Source organism: Seriola dumerili, unplaced genomic scaffold, assembly GCF_002260705.1.
Source record: "Seriola dumerili isolate Sdu_G_001 unplaced genomic scaffold, Sdu_1.0 BDQW01000290.1, whole genome shotgun sequence".
Classification (NCBI taxonomy): domain Eukaryota; kingdom Metazoa; phylum Chordata; class Actinopteri; order Carangiformes; family Carangidae; genus Seriola; species Seriola dumerili.
The window spans coordinates 1,272,078-1,285,747 of record NW_019174545.1 but is presented as its reverse complement, the minus strand read 5'-3'; the positions used below and the strand labels follow the sequence as shown (position 1 = coordinate 1,285,747).

At 34.3% G+C, this 13,670-nt stretch overlaps 1 protein-coding gene across 1 annotated transcript in view; it reads left to right on the top strand.

Moving 5' to 3' along the window:
* Window positions 1–13,670, top strand: part of bmpr1b (bone morphogenetic protein receptor type 1B) — a 41,128-nt gene that overhangs the window by 15,443 nt on the left and 12,015 nt on the right. Inside the window, exons 2-7 of the mRNA XM_022757759.1 lie at window positions 2,293–2,455; window positions 2,591–2,690; window positions 3,124–3,226; window positions 4,133–4,229; window positions 4,425–4,563; window positions 4,931–5,123. Coding sequence (XP_022613480.1) covers window positions 2,293–2,455; window positions 2,591–2,690; window positions 3,124–3,226; window positions 4,133–4,229; window positions 4,425–4,563; window positions 4,931–5,123 — 795 coding nt within the window. The remainder of the gene's footprint in view (window positions 1–2,292; window positions 2,456–2,590; window positions 2,691–3,123; window positions 3,227–4,132; window positions 4,230–4,424; window positions 4,564–4,930; window positions 5,124–13,670) is intronic.

The window sequence follows — 13,670 nt, the reverse complement described above, 5'->3', positions numbered from 1 at the left end:
GACCAGTGAATGATCCGGCTGTAATTTCTCAGGGTTCACAATCAATTTTAATATACCAAAAAAATTATGCATTTTGACTTTGGATGTACAGTAGGTCAGTCCCTTATTTAAAGTAATTGTGCTTATACGTCCAGGAAAGTTGACTTTGGTTGACCACATGAGTTAAGGGTGCAAAAACACAGGTGATTTTAAAAACACCAGAAAATATCTCAGCTGTAGACAGTTGGAAAGTGGTCACACTGCCGTGCTACTGCTGGGTCACATTAGCCACAAAGTGTACTTAGCTATGACTAGCCTACTCGTTGTGTGGATAGATAAGCTTTTTATTGTAGATAAGCAAGACCCACCATCATGACATATGAGATATGTTGGCTTTTATGCTTTACACATTTTTCATGAAGACCATAATACTCCAAAAGCCTTTATTCTCATGTTGCACTTGAGGACTATATAGCTTTAAATCCCTCAACAAGATAAACTAAAATCCATAAGAAGTGGGCAGTCGTACACAGCCAGTGTTGGCTTGGTTGACCATTCATCACACATCCATTTCTGCAAGAGTGAGCAATTAGTCTTTTTTTTCATAGCTTGAAAAATGTACAGTATTTTCTGACCTATATGAAAACTATAAAAAAAAGATTTTTTGCTTTGAATTTCTAATAAGGTTATCTCAATCACGTATGCTTCACTGTATGTCACTGTTTCACTATGAGGACAGTTGTGGTGAGAAATAACAGTACATGATTTGTTCATACATTGTGAGTGTGCCCTTTCACACATACTATGTGTTTATTGATTCTCAGACTTTGTGAGAAGCATCTGCTTAAAAAGAAATCTGAACTTGGGAACAAGAGGTTGAAAGAGGAGTAGGGGAACAGATTCTGTATCTGCTAGTAGTTTTTTTTTCATAGAGGAAGGACTCATGCTTATTTTGGGCGATCTCCGCTTGCAGCTGTTAGGCATCTGGTCTCAATGATCATGCTGGAATGAATGAAAATCTTAAAAGCCATGAAGGAAAGACACTTCCGTTATCCTTTTTTTTTACTCAAGTGACAAACAGGTGCCCTTTTGAAATCGGATAACAGGGGAATAGAGCTTCGTTCTAGGTCTTGGGAGCTGTATCAGTTGTAAGAGTTAAAAAACATCTGCTGTGTGTGAACACATTTCACCGTATCAGGTGTTTGAGCTCAGTTTGGTTTTCTTTTTTCTATACATTGCTTGTATAGAAAAGTTTCTCATCCATTTTATTTATTTAGATATATATATTTTGAATTCAATAGATTCATTGTCCGTTTCACTGCAGTAAATTAAATTATGTTTAAGTTCAGTCAGCCAGCTCACGTGGAATGGATTTATGATGTAAGTACAGAGCAGATATTTGCCATTTTGGCTCTGACACCGTCACTCCCTGCAAGTATACACCGGCACAGCAGAGACTGGGGAATAAAGATGTTAGACTTCTCCCCCACGGGAACTTACAACCCTGCAGGTCCATGCTAACGGTGTTTGGGCTCATAAAGCGCACCATGAACAACAGAAGCAGTATTACAGTAGTACAATCACATGAACTACAGCATCAATCCATCATAACACACGTGCCAAAAAACACAGTAAATTTACGATCTAAAAGGAGATCTGTGAGAGATCAGTAGCCTCACAACCTCATTTGGACAAACACTGACAGAACAAAGCTGAAACACTGCCTCACAACAAACATGCTAGAGGGGTAGTAAGTGGTAGGAGCAAATGTTTTTAGTGTAACAACAGTGGTTGCAAATAAGCAGCGAATCAGAGCAAAGAGGGTCAACAGAGTGGCGTATTGACAGTGTAACATCACCTTATTGCAAAAGGTATGTTGGCTATATGGGTATCTAGTAGATCAATCAATCAGCACAACTTGAAATTTCTGCCTGGACAAGTTCAGGATTTTGGAACATGTTCCACTGAATATTAAATATTTGCTATATCTCCTGTGTCAATCTTAATATCTTTTTTTAACTCAAGCTAATGAAACAGATAATGAAACACCTAGGTCTGGCTGTGTTACTGCAAATACTTGCAGATGTATTTTTTTTATTTTTTATATTGCAGATATTATCGGTTCTTTGATGACTCTAATGATGCAGCCCTTGCCCCTGGCAGTGTTGGCACTGTACTCTGTCCTCTGTAAAAAAAAAAAAATAATAATAATAATAATAATTATGTATGATTTAAGTCTGTGATTTCAACATTTTGTTTCTGTCTCTCTTCTAGCTAAATTTCTCCTGTTATCTCATTCTGTCTGTTTTATAGGCAACATATTGGACAGTATGCTGCTAAGAGCATCCAGTAAGGAGGCAGTGGAGAGTGGGAAGGAGACTAGTGGCAGCACAGCTCCTGCTTCGTCCTCCCAAAGACTACTGTGGTGTCACTGCTATCACCACTGTCCAGAAGATTCAACCAATAACACATGCAGGTAAGGAGAGGAAATACAAAAGAAATATATATATAGCACAAGTGCAATACAACAGCTGTTCAGTACAAAATGATAAATTAAATGATAAAATAATGGCATAGGTTGTACTTACTTTAGCTAAGCCTTGTTTTCCAGGACTGATGGTTACTGTTTTACCATGGTGGAGGAGGAGGGAGGGGTACCGGTCCAGACTGCAGGTTGCCTGGGGCTTGTTGGCTCAGAGTTCCAGTGTAGGGTGAGTAGATGACTCTAACAATCTGCATGACCTGTCCCTTTTGCAACCATTTCCTTTGTATCTTCTATCTCAGAGCTTTACAAAATGTTGTTTTTAACAACCTGATTTAGATGGTAATGAAATAAACAACAATTATTTTCATTGCTGATTAATTAATTCAACAATAATGGAAAATGTACATGACATTTTCCTAGAACCCAAGGTAAGATCTTTGAGATTTCTGTTTTGTTTGATCAATGATCTAAAATCTGAAGATTTTAAATATACTATGACATCAAGCAGGTAAAAGAAAAAGTGGAACTAGCAAATGTTTGTGCATTTTAATATTATACTTTATAAATCAATGATTATCTCTGCCAAACAACTAATCAGTTAATTCATTTAGCACTAAGGAATAAACATGAGAAACATAATGCATATCTCTGTCTTATAGGACACAGGGAGCTCACGTCAAAGGAGATCACTAGAGTGCTGTACAGACCAAGATTACTGTAACAAAAACCTGCATCCTACACTGCCACCGCTCAAACCACCTCGTAAGTTTATCCATCTACTCTCATCCCTCCACAACTCTTTCTCGCCCATGAAACACAACCAAGACTTTACAGAGCCACTTGTTCTCTAGTTGGCAGGTGGCAGTGACAGTGTGGCAGTGACAGTGATATGGACAGGGCCAAGAACTGTGACCGATGGTGTTACAGCACACAGGATTCAGAGATAGAGATATCATGACAATGTCAGAGAGTCAAAGACCTCTGAAGTGGGGGAGACAGCGGGAGTTACTGTCAAAATGTCCTGCATAGAGCTCGGCAAAGCCACTGGGCGTCAAGAGAGTACTGAGGTCTCAACTGTGTACAACACTATACTCTATGTGTGAGTGTGAGAGCCTTTTTGTGTATTTGAGAGACAGTAAGCCTAGATTCCCAGGGAAATCACAAGCCCCAGCAGAGACTGAGGGCAGAGTCATCAATCTGAAACCCTATCATAGGGGATCAGGAAGAGAATTCATCGACTAGGCTGAGGGCTTCCTCTCGCTGTTGACTTGGGCCTTGAGGGAAAAGTATGTGCCAGAAGAAAATGAAAAATTGATGAGTGAAATATGATTTGTACTTGATTTACTGTACACCAGTTTGTTCAAGTGACTTGTAAGGATGACTGATTTCTTGGTATAATTTTATGCGTTTCCTCCCCATGCTCTTTTTTTTTTCCTATTACGGACATCAGAGATCCGTACGGACATCACCTTTCTTTGTTTCAGGTTAAGTTTCTTGAGCAAAAAATGATACCGTGCATTTTTCTTGTCCAGTTGTTGCAAATTCATCACATTATTGTGGATAACATGTGACTCATGCTTTTTTTTTTTTACTTTCCTGACATGTCTGTCTTTTGTTCTCTACCTACCCGCCTCCCCATTTTTCACCTCTTTACCTACCCCTCTCTAGTCTATGTAGATGGAAAGATCCACCACATGGCCTTGTTGATCTCAGTCTCTATTTGCAGCATTATATTGGCTGTCATTATTGTCTTCTGCTACTTCAGGTAATTACACCAAACTATTGAACAGTCAAACACAAACAGATACTCCTTCACACACTTTGTAGGTTTTACAGCACTGCTCTCTGGGGACCTCTTTTCTTCCATTTATAATACATATTATAATATACAGTGCGTGCTTCTTGTAAAAATATAATGGTAGTTTTATAAGGACGTGTGCTGAATAATGCTGTTTTGCAGGTATAAGCGTCAGGAGTCTCGTCCTCGGTACAGTATTGGTCTGGAGCAGGATGAGACCTACATTCCCCCTGGAGAATCTCTGAAGGACCTGATAGAGCAGTCACAAAGCTCTGGCTCTGGCTCAGGGCTCCCTCTATTGGTGAGTTACCCATATTGCAGTCAAAACACCTGTTATATCAAAAAGATGTTCCATGGATCCACTCTATGCCCTCATCAGTGCCCATGCCATCCTAACTGGTTAAGTTTTTGCACATGTGGTGAGATAAGGGATAGATTGTGAATTTCATACCTGCAAGATGTTTATATATCTTTATTGCATTTTCTATTTGTGAAAGCTAGTGTGTTAGGAAATAAAAAACACCTCCTCATTTTGCTGGCTCATACATCCATCTGAGGATCGCTAACCCTTAATTTTTTTTTATTTTAAGCACAGGCTAGAATGTAGTGATGCTGTCATGTAATGCTAAACCGTATCGAAATATTTCCCGCCTTGTGCTCCTCCTTAGGTCCAGAGAACGATAGCCAAGCAGATTCAGATGGTGAAGCAGATCGGCAAGGGGAGGTATGGAGAGGTGTGGATGGGCAGGTGGAGGGGAGAACGAGTGGCTGTTAAAGTTTTTTTCACCACTGAGGAGGCCAGTTGGTTCAGAGAGACTGAAATCTACCAGACCGTCCTAATGAGACATGAGAACATACTGGGTAAGACTAGTTTCTCTCTTTGCTCACCCTGCCCGCCTGTCCTCTGTGTGTTACTTTTTGCAATCTTACCCCCTCTTGTGACTGATTTCTGTAGTCTCTGTTTCTAATTGTTTGTCTCTGTGTGCCTCAATCTATTTGTTTTTCTCCCTAATTTTTCGATATTTAAAATCTATACAACTGTACTCCTTGTGCTCCATCATAATTAGCAAAGTGCCCAGCAGGGTTTGAAGGGACATATGATAAATAAGTCTTTGTAATATTGTAGCAGTAATCCTAAACAATCCTAATTTATGGACTAACAGATGGATGAATTGGTGATAGGTGATTAATGTTAAAGAATTTTATGTCTGGGCTTTGTAGCAAAAAGCACAAAAAACATAGTTGGAATTGGACTGTGTCCATTATGCTTGCACCACACTGCACTCAGCACCACAGCAGATCAATTATAGCCAAGAGACAACAACAGACTGCAAACCAAAGCTTGCATAATTAAACACCCCAAGATGCACAGTAATTAAGTAGCGGGGCAAAAGATCACTTGCCAGTAAACTAAGAGCCAGACTAGATGCTGTAATGCATAATGCTGTTTTCCACAGTCGATTCTACAGGTTTTGTTTTGAATATTTTGAATTTAGCACTAGGATCTCTAATACATCATCAGCAGAGAGGACACTTGCCCTGGGGGGGTGAGTCAATGCCAAGGCTTCCTAAAAAGGAAGTTACTCTGCAAAAAACATATTTTTAGTTTTACTTTATGTCAAGGGCGGTAGGAACATATCTCTACCAATATTTTGGGAGGACAGAATTGTCCCTTCCAATATTTGAGTGAACTCCTTTGCACTATGTTTGGAGTGAAGTTATATTAGATAATTTAGGCACGCTAGCATTTGATTGACTTAAAGGGTGGGGGCTATCTCAAGGCTCACATCATGTGAGAATATCACAGTCGTACCTAACGTCACAAGAAAAATGTCTGATGTTATTTAACCATGTTAGCTAGCGTTAACTAGCAAGCTAAACCTGGATTATTTCTTCTGTAGGCTAGCAGGAGGCTAACATAAAATGGTGGATATATCAAATTATGAGCTTAATTTCTGTTGAAAATCCCATGAAAATGTCACCATGAATACTATGACATTTCTTATGCCTTACTATACTATGATGTTGTCATGCATTACTTTACTATGATTAGTTTATGGGACGGCACGGTGATCTGATCCAGTGATTAGAACTGTCATCTCACAGTGAGAAGGTTCTGGGTTTCAAACCCCGGGCCTGGGACCTTTATGTGTGGACTTTATGCCTAACTATTCTATGACGTTTTTATGACTTTTTATGCCTTCCTATACAACAATGTTTTTATGCCTTACTGTAATGTCCTTTTTATCACTTTTATACCTGACTGTACTAGGTAATTTTTGTGCCTTACTACACTATGTTGTTTTTATCCCTTTTAATGCCCAATATGCTATGACGTGTTTTATGACTTTTTACTCCTTACTATACTATGACGTTTTTATGCCTTACTACACTATGTTGTTTTTATCCCTTTTAATGCCCAATATGCTATGACGTGTTTTATGACTTTTTACTCCTTACTATACTATGACGTTTTTATGCCTTTTCATTCTTACCTATATTATGACATGCTATGCCATACTATAATGTTGTTTTTATGACATTTTATGCCTGACTATTCTATGACATTTTTATGACTTTTTTATGCCTTACTATACTATGTCGTTTTTATGACCTTTTATGTCTTACTATACTATGACGTTATATGCCATACTATACCATGTTGTTTTTATGACTTTTTATGCCTTGCTATACTATGACATTGTTATGCCCTTTCAGGCCTCACTAAACTAGGAAGGTTTTATGTTATACTATGTAATTTTTATGACTTTTTATGCCTTACTATACTATGACTTTTCTATGAATTTTCATTCCTTACTATAATATGATGTTTTATGCTATACTATCTATGACAAGTTTATGACTTTTTATGCCTTACTATACTATGATGTTTTTATTACTTTTTAGGCTTCACTATACTAGGATGGATTCATGCCTTACTATGACGTTTTTTGTGACTTTTTATGCCTTACTATATACTATGACGTTTTTATAAGTTTTAGGCCTCACTATACTAGGACGGATTCATGCCTTACTATACTAAGACATTTTATTCCTTACTACACTATGACGATTTTATTCCTTTTTATGCGTAAATATACTATGACATTTTCATGACCTTTTAGGCCTCACTATACTATGACGGTTTTATGCCTTTTTATACCTCAATATAGTATGACCTTTTTCGGACTTTTTATGCCTTACTATACTAAGACGTTTTTGACTTTTTAGGCCTGACTATACTATGACATTTTTATGAATTTTTAGGCCTCACTATACTAGGGCAGATTCATGCCTTACTATAATATGCCTTTTTATACCTTACTGTACAATGATGTTTTTATGACTTTTTAGTCCTCAATATACTATTACCTTTTTATGACTGTTTTTGCCTTACTATACTGACGTTTTTATGACTTTTCATGCCTTACTATACGCTGACGTTTGATGCCATACTATACTATGACTAATTTATGCCTTTTTAAGCCTTACTATACTGTGATGTTTTTATGACTTTTTATGCATTACTATACTATGTCGTTTTCATGACTTTTTATCCCTGACCTTTTTATGACTTTTTAGGCCTCATTATACAAGCACATATTTATGCCTTACTATGCTATGACGTTTTTATGACTTTTTTATGCCTTTCTATAATATGACTATTTTATGCCTTTTTAACCTTAATGTACTATGATGTTTTTGTGACTTTTTATACCTCATTAGACCAGAACAGATTCATTTTTATGACTTTTCATGCCTTACTATATTATGAAGTTTTTATGACTTTTAATGACTGACTATACTATGACTATTTTATCCCTTTTTAGACCTTACTATACTATGAGGTTTTTATGCCTTTTTAGGCCTCACTGTACTATGACCTTTTAATGACTTTTTATGCCTTAATATACAATGATGTTTTTATGACGTTTTATGCCTTACTATACTATGTCGTTTTTATGACTTTTCATGCCTTACTATACTAGAGCGTTTTATGCCATACTATACTATGTTGTTTTTATAACTTTTCATGCCTTACTATGCTATTTTTTGTGACTTTTTATGCCTAACTCTACTAAGACATTTTTATGCCCTTTTAGGCCTCAACAAACTAGGACGGTTTTATGCCTTACTATACTAAGTAGTTTTAATGACTTTTCATGCCTTACTATACTACGACGTTTTATGCCTTTCTATACTATGACGTTTTTAAGCCCTTTTATGCCTGACTATACTATGACGTTTTTAAGCCCTTTTATGCCTGACTATACTATGATGTTTTTATGACTTTTTATGCCTTACTATACTATGAAGTGTTTATGACTTTTTAGGCCTCATTATACTAGGACGGATATATGCCTTACTATACTATGACATTTTTGTGACTTTTTATGCCTTACTACACTGTGACGTTTTATGCCAAACTATACTATGACATTTTATTCCTTACAATACTATGATGCTTTTGTGACTTTTCATACCATACCATACTATGACGTTTTTATGACTTTTTATGCCTCAATAAACTAGGACGGTTTTCTGCCTTACTATACTAAGTTGTTTTAATGACTTTTCGTGCCTTACTATACTACGACGTTTTTATGACTTTTTATGCCTTACTATACTATGACGTTTTTATGACTTTTCATGCCTTACTATACTATGACGTTTTTATGACTTTTCATGCCTTACTGTACTATGGTGTTTTTATGACTTTTCATGCCTTACTATACCATGACATTTTCTTCCTTACAATACTATGATGCTTTTCTGACTTTTCATGCCATACCATACTATGAAGTTTTTATGACTTTTTAGGCCTCACTATACTAGGATGGATTCATGCCTTACTATACTATGACGGTTTTATGCCTTTTTATGCTTTACTATACTAGGACGTTTTTATAACTTTTCATACCATACCATACTACGACGTTTTTATGACTTTTCATGCGTTACTATAGTATGACGTTTTTATGCCTTTTTATGCTTTACTATACTAGGACGTTTTTATAACTTTTCATACCATACCATACTACGACGTTTTTATGACTTTTCATGCGTTACTATAGTATGACGTTTTTATGACTTTTTATGCTTTACTATACTAGGACGTTTTTATAACTTTTCATGCCATACCATACTACGACGTTTTTATGACTTTTTATGCCTTACTGTACTATGACGTTTTTATGACTTTTTATACCTTATTATACTATGACGTTTTTATGACTTTTTATACCTTATTATACTATGACGTTTTTATGACTTTTTATACCTTATTATACTATGACGTTTTTATGACTTTTTATACCTTATTATACTATGACGTTTTTATGACTTTTTATACCTTATTATACTATGACGTTTTTATGACTTTTTATACCTTATTATACTATGACGTTTTTATGACTTTTTATACCTTATTATACTATGACGTTTTTATGACTTTTTATACCTTATTATACTATGACGTTTTTATGACTTTTTATACCTTATTATACTATGACGTTTTTATGACTTTTTATGCCTTACTATACTATGACGTTTTTATGACGTTTTATGCCTTACTATACTTTGACGTTTTTATGACTTTTTAGGCCTCACTATACCAGGATGGATGTATGCCTTACTATACTATGACGTTTTTATGACTTTTTATGCCTTACTATACTATGACGTTTTTATGACTTTTTATTCCTTACTATACTATGACGTTTTTATGACTTTTCATGCCATACCATACTATGATTTTTTTATGACATTTTAGGCCTCACTATAATAGGGTGGATATATGGCTTACTATACTATAACGTTTTTATGACTTTTTATGCCTTACTATACTATGATATTTTTATGACTTTTCATGCCATACCATACTATGACGTTTTTATGACTTTTTATGCCTTACTGTACTATGGCGTTTTATGCCATACTATACTATGACTTTTTATGCCTTACTATACTATGACGTTTTTATGACTTTTTATACCTTATTATACTATGACATTTTTATAGCTTTTTATGCCTCACTGTACTATGGCGTTTTATGCCATACTAGTTAATGACATTTTATGCCTAACTATCCTATGACATTTTATGCCTAACTATCCTATGACATTTTATGCCTAACTATCCTATGACATTTTATGCCTAACTATCCTATGACATTTTATGCCTAACTATCCTATGACATTTTATGCCTAACTATCCTATGACATTTTATGCCTAACTATCCTATGACATTTTATGCCTAACTATCCTATGACATTTTATGCCTAACTATCCTATGACATTTTATGCCTAACTATCCTATGACATTTTATGCCTAACTATCCTATGACATTTTATGCCTAACTATCCTATGACATTTTATGCCTAACTATCCTATGACATTTTATGCCTAACTATCCTATGACATTTTATGCCTAACTATCCTATGACATTTTATGCCTAACTATCCTATGACATTTTATGCCTAACTATCCTATGACATTTTATGCCTAACTATCCTATGACATTTTATGCCTAACTATCCTATGACATTTTATGCCTAACTATCCTATGACATTTTATGCCTAACTATACCATGATGTTTTTATGTCTTTTTATGCCTTACTATACTATGACGTTTTTATGGCTTTTTATGCCATACTATACTATGACTTTTTTATGACTTTTTAGGCCTCACCATACTAGGATGGATATATGCATTACTATACTATGACGTTTTTATGACTTTTTATGCCATACTATACTATGACGTTTTTATGCCTTTTTATGCCTTACTATACTATGACATTTTTATGCTTTTTTATGCGTTACTATACTATTACATTTTGATGACTTTTTATGCCTTACTATAATATGACATTTTATGCCATACTATACTATGACATTTTCATGACTTTTCATGCCTTACTATACTATGACCTTTTGTGACTTTTTATGCCTTACTATACTATGACGTTTTTATGGCTTTTCATGCCTTACTCTACTATGACGTTTTTATGACGTTTTAGGCCTCAATACAATAGGGTGGATATATGCCTTACTATACTATGACGTTTTTATGAATTTTTATACCTTATTATACTATGACGTTTTTATGACTTTTTATGCTCTTACTATACTATGACTTTTTAATGACTTTTTATGCCATACTATCCTATGACGTTTTTATGCCTTTTTATGCCTTACTATACTATGACTTTTTAATGACTTTTTATGCCATACTATACTATGACATTTTATGCCTAACTATACCATGACGTTTTTATGACTTTTTATGCTCTTACTATACTATGACTTTTTAATGACTTTTTATGCCATACTATACTATGACGTTTTTATGCCTTTTTATGCCTTACTATACTATGACGTTTTTCTGCCTTTTTATGCCTTACTATACTATGACATTTTTATGACGTTTTAGGCCTCAATATAATAGGGTGGATATATGCCTTACTATACTATGACATTTTTATGACTTTTCATGCCATACCATACTATGACGTTTTTATGACTTTTTAATCCTTACTGTACTATGGCGTTTTATGCCATACTATACTATGACATTTTTATGACTTTTCATGCCATACCATACTATGACGTTTTTATGACTTTTTAATCCTTACTGTACTATGGCGTTTTATGCCATACTATACTATGACATTTTTATGACTTTTCATGCCATACCATACTATGACGTTTTTATGACTTTTTAATCCTTACTGTACTATGGCGTTTTATGCCATACTATACTATGACATTTTTATGACTTTTCATGCCATACCATACTATGACGTTTTTATGACTTTTTAATCCTTACTGTACTATGGCGTTTTATGCCATACTATACTATGACATTTTTATGACTTTTCATGCCTTAATATACTAAGACCTTTTGTGACTTTTTATGCCTTACTATACTACGACATTTTTATGGCTTTTTATGCCTTACTCTACTATGACGTTTTTATGCCTTTTCATGCCGTACTATACTATGATGTTTTTATGACTTTTCATGCCATACCATATTATGGCGTTTTTATGACTTTTTATACCTTATTATACAATGACTTTTTTATGACTTTTTATGCCTTACTATACTGTGACATTTTTATGACTTTCTATGCCTTACTCTACTATGGTGTTTTATGCCATACTATACTATGACGTTTTATGCCATACTATACTATGAGATTTTTATGACTTTTTATGCCTTACTATACTATGACATTTTTTAATGACTTTTTATGCCTTACTATAATATGATGTTTTTATGCTTTACTATACTATGAGGTTTTATGACTTTTCATGCCATACCATACTATGACGTTTTTATGACTTTTTAGGCCTCACTATACTAGGATGAATATATGCCTTACTATACTATGACTTTTTTATGACTTTTTATACCTTATTATACTATGACGTTTTTATGACTTTTCATGCCTTACTATACTATGACTTTTTTATGACTTTTTATGCCTTACTATACTATGACCTTTTGTGACTTTTTATGCCTTACTATACTATGACGTTTTTATGCCTTACTATACTATGACGTTTTTGTGACTTTTCGTGCCATACTATACTATGACATTTTATGCCTAACTATACCATGACGTTTTTATGACTTTTTATGCGTTACTATACTATGATGTTTTTATGCCTTTTTATGCCTTACTATACTATGACGTTTTTATGCCTTACTATACTATGACGTTTTTGTGACTTTTCGTGCCATACTATACTATGACATTTTATGCCTAACTATACCATGACGTTTTTATGACTTTTTATGCGTTACTATACTATGATGTTTTTATGCCTTTTTATGCCTTACTATACTATGACGTTTTTATGCCTTTCTATGCCTTAATATACTATGACATTTTTATGACTTTTTATGCCTTTCTATAATATAACATTTTATGCCATACTATACTATGACATTTTTATGACTTTTCATGCCTTACTATACTATGACGTTTTTTTGACTTTTTATACCTTATTATACTATGACATTTTTATGACTTTTTATGCCTTACTATACTATGACTTTTTTATGACTTTTCATGCCTTACTATACTATGACCTTTTGTGACTGTTTATGCCTTACTATACTATGACGTTTTTATGCCTTACTATACTATGACGTTTTTTTGACTTTTTATACCTTATTATACTATGACATTTTTATGACTTTTTATGCCTTACTATACTATGACTTTTTTATGACTTTTCATGCCTTACTATACTATGACCTTTTGTTACTGTTTATGCCTTACTATACTATGACGTTTTTATGCCTTACTATACTATGACGTTTTTTTGACTTTTTATACCTTATTATACTATGACATTTTTATGACTTTTTATGCCTTACTATACTATGAC